This window comes from Lissotriton helveticus, chromosome 8, assembly GCF_964261635.1.
Source record: "Lissotriton helveticus chromosome 8, aLisHel1.1, whole genome shotgun sequence".
NCBI classification, from domain to species: Eukaryota; Metazoa; Chordata; class Amphibia; order Caudata; family Salamandridae; genus Lissotriton; species Lissotriton helveticus.
Window position 1 is genome coordinate 366,881,276 of NC_136069.1, and position 21,575 is coordinate 366,902,850.

The 21,575-nt window shown below is 50.2% G+C and overlaps 1 protein-coding gene across 2 annotated transcripts in view; it reads left to right on the plus strand.

Moving 5' to 3' along the window:
* Positions 1 to 21,575, plus strand: part of PDS5B (PDS5 cohesin associated factor B) — a 772,752-nt gene that overhangs the window by 235,841 nt on the left and 515,336 nt on the right. For both annotated transcript variants that reach the window (XM_078657163.1, XM_078657161.1), the window contains exon 12: positions 11,612 to 11,763. In XM_078657163.1, coding sequence (XP_078513289.1) covers positions 11,612 to 11,763 — 152 coding nt within the window. The remainder of the gene's footprint in view (positions 1 to 11,611; positions 11,764 to 21,575) is intronic.

The following is a 21,575-nucleotide window of genomic DNA, read 5'->3' on the forward strand; positions in this document are numbered from 1 at the left end:
GTGCACCTTCCCATCACATACTATGCCAGTTTCGGTGTCAATTGATGCCTAATACACAGGAATTCAGCTAAATCATTGATCCGTCCGGTGGAGCTGCCTTTTTAGCCAGCCATTCCGCAGTGCGTCCTCTAGCGCCTCCATGCGAAGAACATTATTATTTTTTTTGCCGTAACAAAAAGATTTAGGATAGTTACTGTCTTTTACTGGCATGCTCCACAATTTCCTCCTTGTCTATTTATGGACAAAGATCGCTCACCTCTGATGAATTCCGTAACCTTCTATTCCAACACCGTCATGTCCAACGTGATTTTAGTAGATCATCATGTCTGTGACCATCAATGCACTGTTGTTGCTATTTGTCTTCATCTGAGCTTAGTAAAAGGCTCTCCTGTCTGGAATCTATTACCTTAATTCCTTATACTACTTCTCTGTAGAAAGTAGCCCTTTTGGACATGGTCACCCCCACTTTTTGACTGATATGATTTTGATTGGAAGTGCACAGGGTTATTGCTAACCAGGTCCCCAGTGCCAGAGCTCTTTCACAATAGTCCCCCCCCCCCGCATTGGCAAAACCTTTAGCACCCTCTGTAGGTCCCTATTAAATGGCACCCCTGATACCTAGGACCCTAGATACTAAAGAGTATCCCTAAGGGCAGCAGCACAAATTGTCCCAGCCTAAGGGGACCCCTCCCCTAGCACATGCTGGGCTGCAATCGCAGGCTGCGTATCTTGATGCAGACAAAAGTTAAAACGCAACATGACACACATCCCTGTGTAATGTGTGCCCTCCTCGGCATGTAATATTTGTAAGTCACCCGTACAGCAGGCCTTTTAGCTCTAAGGCAGGGTGCTCAATATTACATGTAAGGGCATACCTGCATGAGCAGATATGCCCCTATGCTGGTCAGTCCTATTACTGCCAGTACAAGTACCCAGGGAAGCCATTTTAAAACATGTACTGGACACTGGTGAAAGAGTTCCCCAGCTACATGATGGCTTCACTGAATATTGACATGTTTGATATCAAACATCTCGTATTGATGAACCCACACTGATTCCAGTCAGTGTGGTTTCAGGGGGCACCTCTAAGGTGCCCTCTGGGTTCATGTATGTATGAACCCAGAGGGCACCTTAGAGGTGCCCCCTGACTGGTTTCTGCCAGCCTGCCACCCGAGACACTGTTCTGACCACCTAGGGTGAGAGCCTCTGCTCTCAGGGGACCCAGAATAAAAGCCTGTCCAGGAAGAGGGTGTAACGCCTCCCTCCCACAGCATGACCTGCTGATTAGCCTTCCTATGCTAGCAAGCTTCAAGAGCTGCTGCCTTTGAAATGCAAATCTGGCCTCCTCTCACAGTAGAGGAAGCTGACCCTCTTGTCCAGAGCCCCTTTGGCACCTGGACAGGCGGAAAAATTAGCTACTCATGTAATAAAATGAAATGAAATTTGATTTATAAAGCGCATGGCTGCCCGGGAGCGTCCCAGCGCTGAAGAACCAATAGCAAAACAACTGAGTAGGTATGCCACCCCCAGGCTAGTACCACTCCTAAGGTGGGCTAAACTGAGGTTGATGTAGTGACCACAAGAGTCAGTTGGCTACTCCCTTACACCCCTAACACCCCTAAATTCAGAATTAATAGGAGCCTCTGGCACCAGTAGAGCAGATCCTGGCGACTTGTAGAAAGAAGACAGACAAGAAGAGTCACACAGCAAGAGCAGAAGACTCGGCAGAAGACTCGGCAACTGACTTGGCCTGCCTGCTGACTTCGCCTATTGTTCCAAATGTCGATTTGTCCTACTGCTGCTGAGTCACCAAACCCCGAGAGACCTGCCAGCCTTCGCCCAGTAACCTTCTGAGGGACAGCGGAACAGTTCCTAGCATCCTGCAGACAAAGTAATACAAAGAAGGCTCTGGCCCTGCCAAAACCTGACGCCGCCAAGTACCACTGCACCCAAGCCCCCCAACCCGTGTCGAAGTGAGCCAACGGTGTCCGCGTGGTCCCCAAGCCGTCAAGGTACAGAGCACACTTTGGAGTGACTCCTCTTGAACTCCCTGATGTCGTCTGCAGCCTCTGTTGACAGGCCCCTCCTCAACAGCGAGTGTTTCCGGACTGAGAAACCCGACAACCCAAGACTCCTCTGCACCAGCACCCCGTCCCGAGGAGAAGGGGTCCAAAGGTGTCTCCATGTCCCCCAACATCGCAAGCTGCGATGCCACTTGTTGGTCTAACCGGACTGGTCCTCCAGTTCCCTCCTGCAGCCTCTTTCTGCTGCGACCGTTCTCCATTGGGTAACATTGGACAACTGATACTGTTTTGCACCTCTGCATCCGGCCGTCCTAGTGCAACTGATGGTGTTTTACTGGTGCTGCTTTGGACCTTGCCCACCACTCCCCTTAACTCCTGGAGAAGGGTCCCAAAAGTCGCTAACAAGAACTGATAAACCGCATATGATTTACCTTTCACAGGTTAACATTGCAGAACTCTGTAAATTGCACTGTCGACTTTTTGAACTGAAACCTATTCCTATTTAAAAATTTACTTACCTGAACGATTTTCTTCTGATGCCTAAACATATATAAAGATACTTGCTATTTTAATACATTTGTGTGGATCTCCTCCTTCAGTTGTCTTTTTTTTATTGACCATTTTGTGTGTTTTCAGACATCTTGCTCTCCTCTGTGTTAAGCCTAAGTCTGCTTGACCACACTACCTCCTAATAGACCACATTGGGAATGCCATAGCAAGCCCCTGTCCACTCATAAGGGAACCTCTGGACTCTTGACACAATAGATCTAATTTTGATATCTCTTATAAAGAGGCAGCTTCCTACATTCTCCATGTTTGGGGACCTCACTGATTACTAACCACAGAAAATGATCACAGAGATGCAATCTTACCGGTGGTACTTTCCCAAAGAAAGCTTTCCTCTGCCAACCTGTGAACTAACAATTAACAAGTATCTCACATCGCACCTGTCTTTTGAAGCAGTTTGTCACTGACAAAGTGTTATGCTAGAGGAGCTCCCTATTTTTTGTGCAGATAGATGATCTTTTATTTAGTTTGCTTCTAAACTCGCGCCTCTCCTCTCCTACGTGTCTCTTTTCACAAGGGCACATTAGCAGGTATATTATGTATATGAAAGAGATACGTTGGTGATAGATTCCTTACCTTAGAATATCCCCAGGCGTCAGACTGGATCCGGAAAGTTTTGTCACAGCGACTACTTAAGCGCCACCCCTGCGCGCTGACGTGAGTTCTTTCTCTTTTCGCGCCAGCAAGGGCAGATCCGGATAGAGCACTTATCTCAGTCACTTTTTGACTACACTTTTGAGACTTTAGTCTCCCCTTTTTTCTCCTGGTGAACGTAAGGATGCCTGGCTTTAAGTCCTATGGGGCCTGCCGTCGCAATATGTCGGTGGCGGAACGCCATGATGTTTGCCTCTACTGCCTAGAGACCGACCATGACTCCCGGGCCTGTCGGGCTATGGCCCGAAGCCATTGAGGGAGCGGCGCAGGAAGCTGCTGGAGGTCCGGCATTCGTCCCGACCCCTCTGAGTCCAGGGACCGTTCCCGGGACCGGTCGCGGGGCCGCAGTCGTCGCTCCCCGGGCTCCAAGTCTTAGTCCTCGGATTCTGGTAAGCGAAGACCTAAAAAGAAACCGAAGAAGCGTGTTCGCTCTCCGACGTCCCCCGTCAGTCCTCGATTGCGGACGAGGGGGACAGAGGTTCTACCCCTGCGGCTCCCTTGGAGCCTAGGAGTCCCGCAGTCTACCCACCTTTCCCGGGTCTGTTGGTGACTCCCGTACAGGTGCAAGAGTTTCTTGCCACCATGGACCACCGTTTTAGGACTGGGCTTCCTGCCGGTGCGCCTTCGGGCCCCGCGGTCCCGTGTCCAGATCCAGTTGGCCCGCCGGCGCAGTCGGCAGATTCAGCTTCGGCACCACAGGTTCCTATGCCGTTGGCTCCGGCTGCGGGGTCCCGCACTGCCGGCTTCGGCGCCGCAGTGGGTGCCGTTCGTTCCGCCCTTGCCCCGGTTCCAGGACCATTTTATTCCTACCTGGGATCCGCATTGCGCCGTTTCGGACGCCGTTCGTACCTCCTCCGGCTCTTCCGCGGCAGCCGGCTCCTCCGGCAACGGAGGTGGAGGATGATTGGGAGGGGTGTGGGGACCCTCTTGCTCTTCAGTGTGACTCCGAGCAGGACTGGGTGGACGATCTGGAGGACGCAGGCAACCTCGAGGTCTCTTCTGACCCGGAGTTTGCCTCTCCTCGGCCCACGATGGAGCAGGGCGCTTCCTACACGATGGTGCTCTGTCTGGTTTCTGAGGTCCTCAACCTAGACGTTCCTACAGTGGGCCTAGAGACTAACCTCCTCACGAGGTGCTCCAGACGACGTCTACCTCGTTGGAGCGGCTGCTTCCCTTCAATGACGCCCTCACTGACGTCCTGTTGGGTACTTGGTCACGGCTGGCCACAGGGGCCCCTGTGGATAAGAATGTCGCCAGGCGTCACCGCCCGGCGCCTAGTGACCCTGCCTTCCTCACCACCCATCCGACGCCTGAGAGTCTGGTTATCCATGCCTCGACGTCGCAGAGTGCTTTTCCCACGGCTCTGCCGGATAAGGATTCTAAGAAGCTGGAACAGCTCGGTAAGAGGTTGTTCTCCTCTGCCAGCTTGGAGCTGCGATTGGTGAGCACCGCCTGCTATTAGTCCGCTATTCCCAGGCGGTGTGGGATACCGTGGCTCAGGTATTGCCTCAGTGTCCTGAGGAAGTTCAGGCTTTTCTCTCCCAAGCAGTTGCTGAGGGTAAGGATGTAGCTAAGTTCACCATTCGTTGTGGTTTGGACACCGGTGACTCCTTGGGAAGGGCAATTTCTACGACTGTGGCACTGCGTCAACACGCCTGGTTGCGTTCTACTGGCTTCTCGTCCGATGTCCAGAGTTCGCTCATGGACATGCCCTTTGACGGCACTCGCCTGTTTGGCGATAAGGCCGACAGCGCACTGGAGCGTTTTAAGGACTCGAGGGCTACGGCCAAGTCCTTGGGCCTTTCTGCCGAGAGCCCAGCCGCTCCCTGTTTTCGTTCCTTTCCTGGCCATGGCAGGGGCGCCCAGGAACGCTCCTCCAGCAACCCTGTGCAGAACCAGCCTCACTGCAGATGCGGCTTCCGCAGGGGCGGGTCTGGGAATCGGCGTGGGGGTCAGTCCATCTCCACCCCGCTGATTCTACCTCCAAACCTTCCTAATCCAAGCTTTGTGGAGCACCCCACGCCGGTTGGTGGCAGAGTCTGCAACCACCTCCCCCACTGGCGCGCTATTACATCAGACAAGTGGGTGTTGCAGATCATCCGCATGGGTTACTCCCTTCCTTCAAACATGCCACCTCGGTGCCATCGCATGTCGGAGGATCACTTGGTGCTTCTCCAGCTGGAAGTCACAGCCCTCATGGATAAGGGGGCCATCGTGAGCATTCCCGGGCCGGATGTAGGGTGTGGTTGTTATTCCCACAACTTTCTGGTCACCAAGAAGGACAAGGGGGGTCTACGCCCCATCTTGGACCTCCAGAACGTCTATCGCTTCCTCCAGAAGGAGAAATTCAAAATGTTGGTCGGCGACTGGTTGTTGAAGGTGGGCTGGCCCTAGGCAGTCGTCACTCACCTTTAGACTACAGCCGACCTCCTGCATTTGCTGGGGTTCTCCATCAACATGCCGAAGTCGCACCGGAGTCCCTCTCAGAAGCTCCCCTTCATCGGCGCGGTTCTGTATTCAACACCGTTTCGGTTTTATCCTCCCAAGCAGCGAGTCTGGGATATTCAGGCTAGGATTCCGATTTTTCAGCCTCTATCCTGGGTTTGTCAGGATGACCCTCTGGCTCCTGGGTCTGATGACCTCCTGCATCCTGCTAGTGCAACATGCCAGATGGCACATGCAGGCTCTGCAGTGGGACCTGAAGTTCCATTGGGCACTGCATCAGGGCAACCTGTCCGATCATGTCCTGATCTCGGAGGGCACTGCACGACAATTGAGGTGGTGGCTCACGAATCGCGATTGGGTCAATGGCACCTCCCTCTCCCTTCCACAACCGGAGCACACATTGGTGACGGATGTGTCCCTTCTCGGATGGGGTGGCCACTTGGGAGAGGCGGAGATCAGAGACCTCTGGTCTCTGGCAGGGTCCCGGCTCCATGTCAACCTTTTGGAGCTTTGGGCGATCCGACTTGCACTGAAAGCATTCCTTCCCTCTGTCCGGGGAAAAGCGATGCAGGTGGTCACGGACAACACCACCGCATGTGATATTGCAACAAGCAGGTGGGGTCCTGGACCCTATGTCAGGAGGCTCTGCGCCTCTGCACATGGCTGGAACATCAAGGTCTCTTTCTGCAGTGGGGAGAGCCTTGGTTAGATCTATTCGCCACCGAAGAGAACGCGCAATGTCCTTAGTTCTGCACGTTGGAATTTCCAAGGCGGCACTCGTTTGGTGATGCTTTTCGTCGCAAGTGGAGTTGCGGTCTGTTGTAGCAGCAGCAGTGGGTCCTCCACCCGAACCTGTCCAGCCTCCACCTCCATGCATGGTTTTTGAGCGGCGACAGTTGACAGCTTTCGATCTTCCTCCCGAAGTCTGTGATGTCATTCTGGCAGCCAGGAGTCCCTCCACAAAAACGGTACACGCCTGCAGGTGGAACAAGTTTGTGGCATGGTGCACAGCGAAGGCTGTGGATCCCCTTTCTGCCACTCTTTCCGAGGTTCTTTTGTTCCTTCTTTCTTAGGCCCAGCAGCACGGTACTTCTTATTTGTACTTGGTGCTCGGACTTGAGCCAGCACCTCTCTACACTATGGCGAGATTCTGGAATTCTCGGTGCTCAGGAGCCACGCTGATAACTGAAGCGAGCTCAGATCCGGATATACCTTTTGTTCCTGGGCCATTGTTAGCAGATAATGAATTGGGCGCAGATTAATTGGATGATCCAGGGAGAGCGGGAGAAGCTCCGTAAACCAGCACTGGCGAGGCCACGCTGGGGCCACTAGGATCATTCTGCAGGGTTCCGCCTTGAGCTTCCTGAGAAGGCTGTTCTCTGGAGTGGCAAAGAGATCTATGGGTGGAGTGCCCCAGAGATTGAAAATCCTTTCCAGAGTGTGTTGGTCTAATTCCCACTCGTGGCTCACCAACTTGAGGCGACTGAGCGTGTTGTTGAGGGCACCTGGAAGATGCTCCGCCGAGAGTGAAATTTTCTTTTGGATAGCCCATTCCCAAATCTCCTGAGCCTCTTTGGATAGGGGACAAGACCTTGTTCCTCCCTGCTTGTTTACATAATGCATGGCCATTGTGTTGTCCGTATGGACCAGGACAGTGGATCGTCGGATCCACAGAAGGAAGACCTGTAATGCCAGACGAATCTCCCAGAGTTCTAATAGATTGATTTGGAGAAGGGGATGCTGGGGCAGCCAGCAGCCGCTCACCTGAAGATCTTGTAAGATGGCCCCCCAGCCTTCTAGAGAAGCGGCTGTTGTAATTATTAGAGGAGCTGAGGTGATCCTGAATGTGAGACCCTGAGAGATATTGTCTCTGGCCGTGTCTTTCATAGGTTGAGTCATTGTGATCTTGTCTTCGAAAGAACCTTCTGCTTGGCGCCACTGCAAACCCAGTTGCTCTTGGAGGGGGCGTATTTCCAACCTGCAATGTGGAATCAAGGGAATGCAGGGCGAGATTGACCCTAGAAAGGACTTGTAGAGGCGAACTGAAAGTGACCTTCTTTTTTGCAATCGACGGTCAGTTTAGTTTGCCTTTCTCTTGACGGGAACACTTTGCAACAAGATGTGTCCAGAATGGGACCCAGGAACTTGGCTGACTTGGACGGGCACAGGACTGACTTTTCCGTGTTGAGCTGAAGCCCCAGATGACGGAAGAGCGGAGTGCATGTTTCGACATCCTCTGCTGCGTGATGAGACTGAGCTTTCACCAGCCAGTCGTCCAGGTAAGGAAAGACCTGGAGCCTCTGTTTCCTGAGAAAAGCTGCGACTGGGACCTTTGTGAAAATCCACGGAGCGGATCCGAGTCCGAAAAGCAGGACCTTGAATTGAAAGTGGCTCTTGGCTACTGTAAAGCGCACAAACTTCCTGTGGGCAGGGTGGATGGGGACATGGAAGTATATGTCCTTGAGATCCAAGGTTGCCATGTAATCTCCTGGATTGAGGAGCCGTAAAATGTCCTGTAAGGAAACCATCCGAAAAGAGAGTTTTATGAGATAGGTGTTTAGCTCCCTCAGGTCTAAAATTGGGCGTCATTTTTCTACGGTCTTTTGAACAAGAAAGGACCGGGAATAGAATCCTTTTCCCCGTTGGGATAGGGGGGCCGGTTCTATCGCCCCCTTGAGAAGTTGTTGGTGGGCTTCTAGGCGTAGAAGGTGTAGCTGTTTGGATTCGGTGGCACGAGGTGCTTTGGATGGTGGATGATGTTGAAATTCCAGAGTATGGCCTAAAAAAACAATATTGAGAACCCACCGATCTGATGTTATGAGTTGCCAATTGTGGAAGTATTGGGATATCCTGCCCCTTTCTGGTGTTACAGGGGACAAAGGAACAGTAGGAAAAGCCAAAAAGCCGCTACTGGCGCTTAGAGGAATCCATCCCCTGGCACCCTTGCCTTCCTCTCGATGATGATCGAGAGAAAGAAGACGACTGGCCTTGTCATTGGGAATATTGCGGCTGGTAAGATTGAGAAGACTGCGAGTAAGTGGAACAGCACTGTTGCTGGTATCCGCCTATGTATGATGAAAAACCTCTACCTCTCGCTCCACAGAAAGGAGCCTTGAAGTATTGTAGAGTCCCGAGGGACTTTGTAGTTTCCGTGTCTTTCTTTGTCTTCCAGCGCATCATCAATGTGCTTCTCAAAGAGCGCTTCACAATCAAAGGGAAGGTCCAGGATCTTGTTCTGGACTTCTGGCCGGAACCAAATGGCACAAAGCCAGCCTTGTCGTCGAAGGTCTGCTGCCCCTGCGAGAGAGCGGAAAGCTGTAGTGGCAATGTCCATTGCACAGTCAATTATTTCGGAAGATGCTCTTTCTCCCTCCTGTAGGATCTTTCTGGCTTCGGCTTTAGCCTCTTCAGGCTGCTGGTCCAGATATGGAGACAGATCACACCACATCTGGCGATCATACCGTCCAAGAATAGCCAAGGCATTGGCTGCTCTGACCAGGAGGCTGGACATGGAAGAGAACCTCTTTCCAGCATTATCCAACCGCCTTCCCTCTTTATCAGGTGGCGTGGTAAGAGGTGCCGCCGGATTTTTAGATTTTTTCTGGGCTGCTTGTGAAATCACAAAATCCGGTTTCGGTTGGCTGACCAGACAAGCTGGGCGATCATACGGAGCTTCGTCCTTCTTCTCCAGATGAAGAAGCACTGGCATCACTTCATCACTTTTAGTCCCTCATCCCAGATATGGCCCACGATGGGGATAGAGCGAACAGACTTCCTGCATGATGTCTTGAAGTCATATAAAAACATTCTGACTGCACTGATGGAATGGGCAGGTCAAAACGCTTAGAAGCCCTCTCCATCAAATTGTGAAAACCTCCAATATCAGCTGGAAGAGAGTCCGCCTGTTCAGGAACGGGAGAGGCAGGGTCCGGAATAATGTAGTAATCCCATTCCCTGTCCGGGATCGTCGTAGTGACTTTGTCATCATCAGATGTGGCGTACTGGACTGTAACTACATGCTCCTGTGGCTCCGGTAACTCCGGTTTTGGAATTTGAGGAGGCTGAGGTGTAACCGGACGAGCAAGTGGAGTTAGAAGCACTTGCCCTGCTTCTTGGCCAGAGGACTGCGTTGGAAACCTCTTCCTGTAGTCCGAAAGCATGAACTGCAGGTCTGTAATGAGGGAAAATGGCATGCAAACCATGTCCTGTTTATAGTGATCCTGAGATCTGGATTGTGGAACATACTGTTACTGCTCCATATAATACTCCTCAGAGTCCGAGTCCTGATATTTAACATGCAGCTGAGATGGGCTATCTGCATCACCATAAGGACCCTCATTGTCCTCGGAAAACTCCTCTTCCAGAAGGAGAGCAGGGGTGTAATTTTCCTTGGAGAAGTCATTTCAGGAGTAATGCGACGTCTCCGATTAGAAATTGCCACATTTTGTATCGTCGACTAGGTCGTAGACAGAGCCGTCGGCGACAATGTTTGAACAGTCGAAGATGAAAGAGCCACCGTCGACAGGACTGTCGACGAGACAAGCGTCATTATCAGGCTGGAAGGTCTCGACGTCGACGCCCTCGACACCATCACCGTCATCCTCGTCGACGTGGAAGTTGTGAAAGTAGATGACGGAATAAAAGGTACCTCTGTTTGCATTGTCGTTGAAGTTGTCGTTGACGAAGCCAATGGAGAGGAGGAAACTCTCGTCGACGAGCCTGTCGCCGAAGCCGACGCCAGTAAGATTTTAGAAGCCGTCGTCAACGGTATTGATGTTGTCGTCGACGAGCGAATTTTTCTGTCAGCTTTCCTCTCAAGAGGGACAGAAGCTGATTTTTTAAAGTTTTTTGGCTTCTCAGAAGGCGGAGAAGAAGCAGAAGGCCCATGGCTTGCCTTCTTCCCAGGTGCCACATCAACAGCAAGTCCTTCCCTCTCCTTTACACCTCGGTGAGGCGATTTGATGGAACTACGCCTGTCAGACCTATCCGAGGTCTTTTGTAAGGCTTTGGAAGGGGGGTCTGAAGAAGTAGAAGGTGAAGACCTACCCCTTTTTTGTGATCTCCTGGACGAAGTCACTGATGAAACGTCATCACTGTCACTTGAAACAGGATCTTTTTGTGACTTTAATTTTTTAAGCCAAGTGAGCAGACGTCCCTCACGGTCCAGCAAGGACTTAGTTGAGAAGGTCCGACATCTTGCTGTCAGAAGCTTTATGGTCAGGATACAAACAGTAAATACAGTCTTTGTTTGTCCTCCACATAAAGTCTATTTTTGGAGCAGGTGGCACAAGCCTTGAAAAGAGCATTCTTTTCACGGCCTCCTTGTCTGACATGTGTGAAGAGTTGAGATGAAGAAAGTAGTTGTAGCTAAAGAAAAACTGAGCAGAGCTCAGTGGAGACTCCCTTGCACAACGTGCGGTAGAAAATCTAAGGCTCTCTCAGGAAGGTTCTATGGGGTGAGGCTGTTCTGATTGGCTGTTCATTTTATTTGGTCTCTTTTACAAAAAGAGGTGGATATGATACAAAATGAGATGAGGCCTAGGTCTTTTTTCTTTTTTTGTACCTATTTCTATGGTATTTTTTATTTACCGGGGACTCCCATCCCGACGACGGGGAATGAAACTAGCAAGGGAAATATATGAAAGATCCAATACTGGAGTAAATTGTTATTTCAGGACAATCCTTTTTAAACTGAAAATCTTCCTTTACTGGTTGAAATAGTTTTGGGTATCAAAGGTCAATTTAAAATCATTTAACATCATAAGATAATGTGCAGATGACATTCATTGACTAGTAGTTTGCTTTGCTTTGGCTATTTTGCTATTTGGAATGATGTCTAGGTACACTATAATCTTCATTGCAGTATGAATGATGGGCCAAAGGCACATAGTTTGACAACCACTTTTTTTTGTTTGTTAAAGTGGAGGGTGAGAAAAGAAGCCATGATGGGACTTGCTCAAATCTATAAGAAATATTCCTTGCAAGCCGAAGCAGGAAAAGAAGCGGCAAAGCAAATTAACTGGATTAAGGACAAGCTCCTTCATATATATTACCAGAACAGTATTGATGACCGGTAAGTTAAAAGAAGGGATCTTTACAAAGAATCTTTCTTAAATGTACTGTAAAGGCATTGATTTATGTTTGTATCATTTTAATTATTATTCTAATCTTTGATTGGTCCCTGCAGCTCGTGCTAAGGAAATGGATAATCTGTTAAAACAAATAAAAATATATAGTGTCCTGTGACTACAGTTTCAATGCAACAGCAGTAGTCGTTTGACACGCATCATGAATTTCATATTTTCAAGCACCTTTGCAGCTGGCTCTGTATATATTATACCAAAGTAAGGTATAGTGTGCAGAGAGGCCAGTGGATCCCCAGAGGTATAGCAGAGACTAAAGTAGATAATACCTTACTCTCTTTTGTGGTAGTGTGGTTGAGCACTCAGGCTTATAAGAGGTTAGTGGTAAGCATTTGTTATACACACTCGGGCAAGAAATGATGTCACACACTCAAAAGGCTGAATCCAGACCAACTGTTGGTATAAAAAGTTATTGCATTGTTTTATTTCTAAACCAAGATTTACTTAGTAGCAGTCAAGTTAAGCTTTTCATATAATGTTACTTTTCAAAATACAGTGAGCACTGGTTTTGAAGGAACATTCAGATTACTTTTGCAGTTGAGAAAATGGTTTGTAAGCTGTTAAAAAAACACATGAAATTACTTTGAGATTACTTTATAGTTACTTTTCTAGTTTGGCATGAAACAAGCTACTAACACGGTATAAGCATCACAGGACATCAATAAGCAGGTTGTAGGAAGGTGGAATCTGACTATATGGTTACCCCCACTTTTTTCCTGGTGTTTTGCTGGTTTTCGACTTAGTTGGCCTGGGACCCTGCTATTCAGGGCCTCAGACTATCTGCTTTCTCTACAAAATGGACTCCATGTACTTTAGGTACATACCAGATTGGTTACTGAGTGACCCTTGTGAGCCCCTGTATAGTGTACCATAGGTACCCAGGGCATAGGTGCACCTTAGGCCTGCCAAGGGCTGCAGCATGTATTGTGCCACCCCTGGTTTGCCTTCCAAACTGACACCACAGGTCTGTTCACACAGCCTGGGTAAGGTGGTGTCATAACCCATTACTTAGATATAGTATACCTATATCTGCCTTTACATATAGACACATATACACTTATAAGCCACTCTATAGTAGGCCTTGACAATCCTGGAGGCAGAGTGCTTGGTTTTATGTGAGAGGGTGCCCTAGCCTGAGATGAGACCCTCTGCAGCTTTCAGAACCATCTCCTTATAGCTGTTCTATGATATAGCCATACCACATACATGTGCATTATAATCCTCGTGGTTAATGCTAACTTTGGTTTGGCTTTATCAAAACATGTCGTGGAAGGTGTCAAACACTTTGGAATACAACCCCCCCCCCCCGCGCCAATTCTGGCGGCGGGGGTAGCATTCACCCTTCTAGAGGGAAAAGACATGTAGCTTACTGCTTTACCTGGTTAAAGTTAAACAGAGCCTCAGCATCACAAAATGGATGCTGCTGCCACAGACACGAGTCTGACGACCTCTTGCTGGACGAAACTCCGGCAGGGGAGGCCTGGACAATAGGTTTCCTGTCCAGGAAGGTGCTGGCACCTCCCCAGACAGGGGTTTTGTGTATTGGGGCAGGGAGGGCTTCATTCAGTGAATGCATCTAGACACTGCCTGGGCACACAAGGTGCTCCATGCACAGCCCGGTTCAAACCAGTTTCTGGGGCACTCCAGCCCCAGCTCTGGAGCAAAACTGGAAAAAGGGAAAGGCGTGTAACCACCCCCTTCTCAGGTTCACCCATAGGAGGGACCTAGTCAGGTAATCCAGACCCCTTTCTTAGTATAAGTATAGGTGCTGTGTCCCCAGGACTTTAGATTATCCTGGACAAATCTTTGAAAGACATATCTTGGACCTTCGACATTCCATTCTGACTGGAAGACAGTAGACATCTCCCTTGTGGTCAAGGAGTGACCACCCTGTGCAAACAGGCACCAACAGAAACTTCGCGGGTCTGCAGTTTCAAGGCTCCCGTCGGAACCCAAAGACTCTGCGACTCAAGAACTGGACTTCCAGTCTTCTCTGACCCCAATCCACATCCACAGCAAAGCTGAGACCCGTGGCGGACACGAGAGACGTGGGACCGGACATCTTGGACATCCTGAATTTTGCTACCTGCACTCCTTTCCTGAATCCTCAGTAAGTTGTGTATTGGGGTACGAGAAGCCCCAGCCCCGAGCACTATTTGCACCGAAGCCCAGGCCCCCACACTCCGAGAGTGTCCCGTGGGCCCCGCCTTTGCATTTGAGCTCGACGCGTCTTCCCGGTTCCTTGCCCGTTGGCTAGTGAGCCCCCTGAAGACGCCATCTTGAATTTACTTTGCTTTCCTGGTTGCTCCATGCTTGCTCCAGCTTCCCTGAAAAAGAGCCAATCTCGACATCCTGCGTGGGTTGCGGTTGCCAAGGCTTGTTTGGTCCAATCCGGATACCGACACCGCGGTCATCTAGATCCATCGTGGGACAGCTCGAATCCAGCGCCTGGTCATCGTCGATGCCTCCTGGTCCTCGTGGCTGAAGAGACAAACTCGCCTTCTTCACCTTCAAGCACCCGACATCGCCTGGTTCCTTCCTGGTACCTTCCTGGTCATTGGCTAGTGACCCAGACTCTGTCCCTCTGCTTTCAGGTTCTTCACATCACCGATCCACCCGGACAATTTTCCTCTGGTCGCCTGCAGCACTTCTTTGCAGCTCTCCATAGAAAACGACAACGAAACCCGACACAAAAAGACACCTATGCACCCGGCTTTCCTGGGTGAGGTAACACGAGTACTCCGGTGCTCCCGTGGTTCTTGACTCTCGAAGTGTCCTAGTTTAAAAGGGTTCCATCCTAGTCCATCCGGAAGTGTCCTTAAACAGTAACTTTGTAACTTCTTTGTTTCCCTTAGAAAGAAAATGGTAACCCGCGTCTGTGTTTAGACACTGCACATGTTTCCCGTGGACCTCCTACTTCCTAACCTCTGGTTGTTTAGTGTAGCCCCAGCGATTCCACAGGCCTGCTTTCTAACTCTGACGTTGTACTTATACCACTTTCTTAGAATATGGTTTGTGAGGCCCCTAGGGCATTACGTATACTGAGCTTATCGTATATTAACTATGTGACTTGTATTGTATTTTGACCTCTGACCTCATAAAGAGTGCAGAGGGGTTGTGTTTAGATTAAATACATATATATTTGATATATACCTTGTGTGGTGTCCTTTCAATTGGTATTCAAGGGATTATATATGGTAAAACAACTTGTTTAACTCGCCTACTGAAGTCTTAGCCTTAAGACTGCTGGTTCATGCTACCACTAGGATAGCTTTCTATAAGGTTGACTTTACAACCACCATCCATAAGGGTCGATTAGACTGGTGCAAGGTGCCCACTAGAACTAGTGGACATCATATGCCAGGCTAACTTCTCACACAGGTTAACTCTTTTGAAGGCACAAAGTTACTTTTGTTGTAGTTCAAGACCGTTCAAACGGAAAGATTTTTCAGAGAAAGCCCACCATACAATCCTATGGAGAAAAACAATGTGTTGGGTTTACCGGTCAGTAAACGGGTTTGGGTATGGAGTTTTGGAGGGTAGAACCAATGTTCCCCAAGGTTCAGGTTGACACTCAAGGGTCACCAACAGCGGCGGCCAGGTGCAAAGTGCAGGGTGCCAAGGAAAAGGGGCTAGGGGGCACCTCGGTTGGGGGCTGCTCTCGGGCAGGCCACTCCGTCTTGGGAGGCAAGCTCCTGGGGTTAAGGTGAGGGCAAAGGGGGGTCTCAAGTTAGCACTATTCCCACACCAGCAGCAGCACAGAAGTGGCTGAGTGCAGGGTGCTTAGGAAGGGTCGGGAGCCCAATGCTTTCCTATGGTGGAACCAACAGCTGGGCAGAAAAGTAGAGATGTGACTCGACGTCACAACACTTCAGGATGAGGTCACCAGGATGCAGGGTTGGAGACTGCATGGGTGCCTTTTGACGTCCGGAATCGGCTTACCGGTCCCATCGTGGTGTGTGTGTGTGGGGGGGGGTTTGAGGTCTACGTGAAGAGGCCGCAGGCATCGACACAGAACCTTGAAGGTGACACCCCTCTATGGTTTGGAGGCCAGAACTGCTAGGGGACCACTTCATGAACGATGGACCCTCAGGACACCGGTCGTGGACCGCGGGTGCAGAGGTAAGTCCTGGAGCAGGGGTTGTTAGTCCCGCTCGGGCTGGGTCTTTTTTTGTGGACAGGGCCCCTCTCCTAGGGAGTCTCAAGGCTTTATTGCAGTAGTGGACCAATCCTCACCAAATCTGGAGGTTGCTGGTCCTTTTTGGAGCTGCAGGCAGGCCAGTAGGGCTGGGTCCAAGTCAGTTGGGACTGGAGTCTTCACTGCGGCTACGCCTTCGGGGTTCCAGTCTTCTTAGGTCGTTGAGAACTGCCTTCTGGGTTCAGGGCTGCCCCTTAAATACTGTATTTAGGGGTCTTTTTAGGGATCTCAAGGTAGTAGCCAATGGGCTACTGACCTTAGGGGGCGGCTACACCCTCAGTGCGCTCACCCCATGTGGGAAGGGGAGACACAATCCCTAACTCTGCAAGTTGGCAGCCACTGAAGAGAGGGCTTCACCTTGCCTCCCCCACCTGAGGGGTGGTGTTGGCAGAGGTTGGCACACCTTCTCAGCTGTTCCAATTTTTCCCGCCTGTCTTCCTACCGAAAAGGGGGTGAGACAGGAAGGGGGCCTGCCCCTGATAGCACGAGAGGCTGTTTGTTGGTTTGCAGAGGTCACAAGGCCGTTGAAGCTTCCCTGCCACAGATTGCTCTTCCTGACCTGGGGAGGTGTCAACACCTATGTCCAGGAAGGCTTTATTTCTGGATCCTGGGAGCGAAGGCTCCCACATCAGGGGTCCAGAAACTTGTCTCGTCGTGGCAGGCTGGTGGTCAGACACCCACCAGAGACTGGTTTGGTTCAGTGGTCCTCTAGAAGGGACCGTTGAATGCAGGGAATAATAAATCTGACACTGAAATCAATGCAGGTTTATTATTCGGAGATGTTGGGTACCAAAAATCCCAGAACTAAGTAAACCCATTCAGGTGGTAGGAAACTCGTAGTGACCAGTTTAATGACCATATACTCTATATGGCTTTAGTGGGCACTTATAATATCTAAGAATAAAGCTACAGGGCACCCTGCCTTAAGGGTGGCTTCCCTGGGCCTCATGCAGTTCTGGGCAGACATGGCACACAGGGATGTGTGCCATTTTGACACTTTATTTTTGGTTGCTTCACCACATGCAGGCTGCAATGGCAGTGGTGCAGTTTGGTGGTGAGAGGTCTCTGAGGGTGATCTACTACATGCTACAGCCTTCAGAGGCCTTTCCCTGGCCACCCTGCCCTTGGTACCATAGATACCCCATTACAAGGGACTTATTGGTAGACCGGAGCTGTGCCAGTTGTGGAAACAATGGTACAGGTTAGGGAAAGAACACAGGACCTAGGAAACCTGATTGCCGGGGCCCAAGGCACACTCAGTCGAAATGCATCAGTAAGCTGACTAAAAGTGTGTGTGTGTGTGGGGGGGGGGTTTACTGCAACAGAAACCCACTCCCCTACACCCTTTCTCCTACTTATCTATGCATTTCAAATGCATCTTTTGTGATATTTCTAGTATCTGATCTACTTCTAGCCGTAGGTTCTTTACCTTTGAATTATCCCCAGGCATCTGTCTGAATTCGGAATTGTTTCGTGAGCAGTACCCCTGCGTGCCCCTAGTTGGCGCCATTCGGCTGCGTGTGTCGCTGAAAGTGACGTGCGTGGTGCCTATATAGGCGCCACATCAGCACGCGCTGAAGTGAGTTCTTGTCTTTCCAAATCAGTGAGTGGAGATCCAGAGAGAGCTACGCCCAGCCACCTTTTGACTGACCCTTTTTTAAACTTTTGTTGCAAGTTATTTTTGAGACTTTTCTCCTAGTGTGGCAGGGATTTCCACAAGGAAGGCTGGATTAAAGCCCTGCAGCGCCTGTCACTGGCAAAAGTCAGCGACGGACCCACACCTTGTCGGTCTCTGGTGCCTTGAGCATGACCATGACGCCAAGACCTGCGTCGATTGTCATGCCTTGCACCGAAAGGCCTTGAGTGAACGATCCCTCTAGGCCGCTTGACGTGCGACTGACCTTTCTCCGCCTTTTGAAGTAATCCGATGACTCCAGGCAGCATCAGCACCCGAGGCTTGGCTCCGCGGTTCAGCCCGCACCTTGGCCGTCTCCGCACCTCCCCAAGTTTCCTGGAGGCTGAGCAACCCCTGCCAATCTTCGAGATTGTTTGAGGCCATTCACCTCATATTTGGACAGCGAGTCCCGGCTGGAGAGCTTTTGGGTTTAAGAGGGGCCCTTACTGGTTCGCGGCAGTCGGGCCCCTTGGAGCCACCGATGGATCCAGACCGGCACTGGTTGTACCTACTCCGTCTTCCCCTGTTGCCTGTCCTACTGTAGACGCTCCCGGCGCTGCTGTTGCCCTCGGGCGGTGCCGTCCCTATTCTTATCCCTGACTCCGACACAGAGCCCGAGGGGCGTTGTCCAACTCCAACTGGAGCCATTCCCTCCAGGCTGGAGTCTGAGCCCTACTCTTATGGGCCACTGGACAATGAAGAATATTAACTGTTCTGAGGAATTGGTGGATGCCAGTGGACTGGACACCTCCCCAGATACTGGCTTGGTCTTTCCTCCTACTGTGGCTATGGAGGAGGGTGCCACGTTTGTAGTCGTGGTGAGGAGGGCGGCTGAGGCCCCTGACCTTCAGTTGCCCTCTGTGGCTGTCAAGTCTAAGTCTTCACTGAGGTGCTTCAACCGGAAGCCACCCATCCTGAAAAAAGCTTCTCCCATTTAATTAAATACATACATCCTGCCTGGGGCCTGGTCCACATTCTGCACAGGGGCTCCGGTGGACAGGACAATTGCCTGTCCCTATCTCCCTGCCCCAAAGGGGCCCTTCTTTCCTCACCGAATACCCTACCTCAAAGAGCTTTGTGGTCCAAGCCTCCCCTTCCTGAGTAAATCCTGGTGCATTCCCTACCGCCCCACTGGATAGGGAGTCCAATAGGCTTGACACCTTGGGTAAGAAAATGTTTTCTTCCACCAGCCTGGCATTATAGTCAGTGAATACTACAGGACTTTTGGGCCGTTACTCCCATTCCTTTTGTGATTCAGTTACGCAGGTGCTGTCTACAGTTCCGGAGGAGGCTTGGGCCATACTCTCTCAAGCGATAGCTGATGGGCGAGACACAGCTAATTTCACAAACTGATGTGGTCTGGACACGACCGACTTGCTAGGCAGAGTGGTTCCTACGTTGGTGGCCTTACAGCACCACGCCTGGCTGAGGACAATTGGTTTTTCAGAGGATGTCCAAGCTTCGTTCTGACATCTTCTGGCAGGCCGACCAAGCCCTTAAGGCAGGGTGAAACATATGACACAGGTAGGACATGTGCTTTACATGCCCAGGCAGTAAAACACGCAAAACGACAGTTTTACTGTGGAAAGACTTGGTCGCGTAATAGGCGATGGCAGGGTTACAGACTGACCCCTCAGCTGTGATAACTCCTGAACATTGTGACTAAAGTGGGAATTCCAAGGTATCCAACAACTCATTACATGAAGCTCAACTTGTGTCTCCAGTCGAAATTATTGTAACTCATTACAGTGTGCAGCTTTAGCAAACCTGCCACTTTGTCACTTTCAAAATTCATGTGCCTTCCCAGGCACACATGGAGCTTGCTCCATGAGACAGTTATCTGCAGTCCTGGAAAGATGTGCTAACGACTCCCAGGAAGGGGAACAGTGAGGGATTGCAGGCCAGGGCGTTGTCACCTCGCTCCGGCAGGATACCTCTTGGGTGTTGGCCCCAAAAGACAGGCTTCAAAGTTGAAGCCGCCTTTGAAGAGCAGGCGAGTAGCACGGTGGGAGGGAGGCACCACATTGTTGAGGTAGACAGGCTAGCCTGAGATGCAGAGAGTGGAAACCAGTTGCTAAACTGTTTTCCCCAGGGACTTGTAGCCCAGAGGTAGCCACAACCTGGGGGTGAGCTAGTGAGGTCTTGTACCCCAACGGAGAGGTCTCGCCATCTTGGGGATGGGCAGAATGGTGCATTCTGAGATAGCCAAATGCCACACTACAGGAATGGGACACCATGTGGGAGGGAACCGGATAGGTAATTCCCTACCAACCGTATCCTGCCCTTAGGGCTCTTTCCGAGCATACAGAGTCACCCAGATCTCAACCACCTTGAATGAAGGATTGCAGAAGGACTCCCCTGCTGCACCTGAGGGACCAGCAAAAAGAGGCTACACCGAGGGGGGAGCTATGGGGAGAGGGGCTGTACCTGGTTGCTAGCAAAGAGAGAGACTGTGCCTGCCGTGTCCTGCTCAAGGAGAAGACGTCTCTAGAACCTGGTCAAGCCAAGATAACTCCAAGGGCCAGCTGACTGGCCTCCTGTTTGCAGCATAGGGACACAACAGCTGAAGAAGCCTGCTGAGGCAAGTTGTTAGCCCGATGTCTTCAAGCCGCTTCCACTGCTGTTAAGCAGCACAGAGTTGCAACAGAGTTTGCTAGGTGCGGCAGTGCGGACAGAGTTGTTGGGACCTTCAGGAGGAAAGTTGTCTACCCAGGAAGGATTGGCCTGTGACCGTGACATCGAGCAACTGATAGTCCAGTGGCGGCTGGACTTCAGCCAGACCATAGGGAACTTTGTGAGATGTCGACCCTGCAACCAGGACCCCCTCACCATCCTTGTGGACTGAGGAATCCCTTCATGAAGACCCCCCCGGTCCCCCCCCGCCCCCCATGGACCGCATCACATCCAAAGCATTATTAGGGCATTCTTCAACCCCTGCATAAAGACCTCCCTAAAGGGATCCATTGCAAAGCGAGTAAAGCACCTGTAACTGTTGAAGGATTGCTTCTTCTGTGAAGGTAACTGCTCTTGAGGACCTTGCTAGTCCCCCTGACTAACTCCATGCTGGCGTTGGTCACCGCAAATACTTGAAACCAACCGCATTGACACTTACTAAGTTTTCCTTGAAAACTTTTGTAAGTGTCCGATTCGTTGAGTTTGCCAAGGCTTGTTCATGGTTGAGTGAAATTGCTTTGATTTATTATTGCTTCTAAATCTATATATCCAGAACTCTCCGGTGGACCTTTTTCATTGTAGTGTGTCATTTCTTATAAAAATAGTCTTATTTTGATAAATTGATATCGGATTTCTTGTGTTGTCGATTTCTGCTTCAATTGTTTTGGTGTTGTTTACAAAATTAATATATGAATTTTAAGTACTGTATTTACATTAAAAAAAACTCATGTGAAAATGACATACATGAGAATAAGAAATATTGTTTGAAGATGAATTATGGAAAGTGTAATTAAAAAATGTAAATGAAATAATTTTTGGTGGGTCTCTACTGATTAATGAAATAGGTTAGTGAGAAGTGTTATTATTAATTGTTTTTCTTCCCACATTCCTGAACCTGGAATTATATATTTGGGGGATAACCCGCCCGCTTGACATGCATGGTCTTTTGTGCTGCCTCTGCCCCTCCCATCTGCTCCGTGTGGTCAGCTTGCTGCCCCTGACCCCCTCCCGCCTTCCCTCCATTGTCTATGTATTGTTTTGTATTGTAATTGCATTTATAAAGTGCTTACTACCCCTGATGAGGCGCCAAAGCGCTTTTTCGACACAGTAGCCCGCTACTCAGAGACCCATGAAGAATTAGTGTTGAATTAGTATAGTGAAATGTGAAAGTGATTTAAGTGGTGGATAGGTTAGTC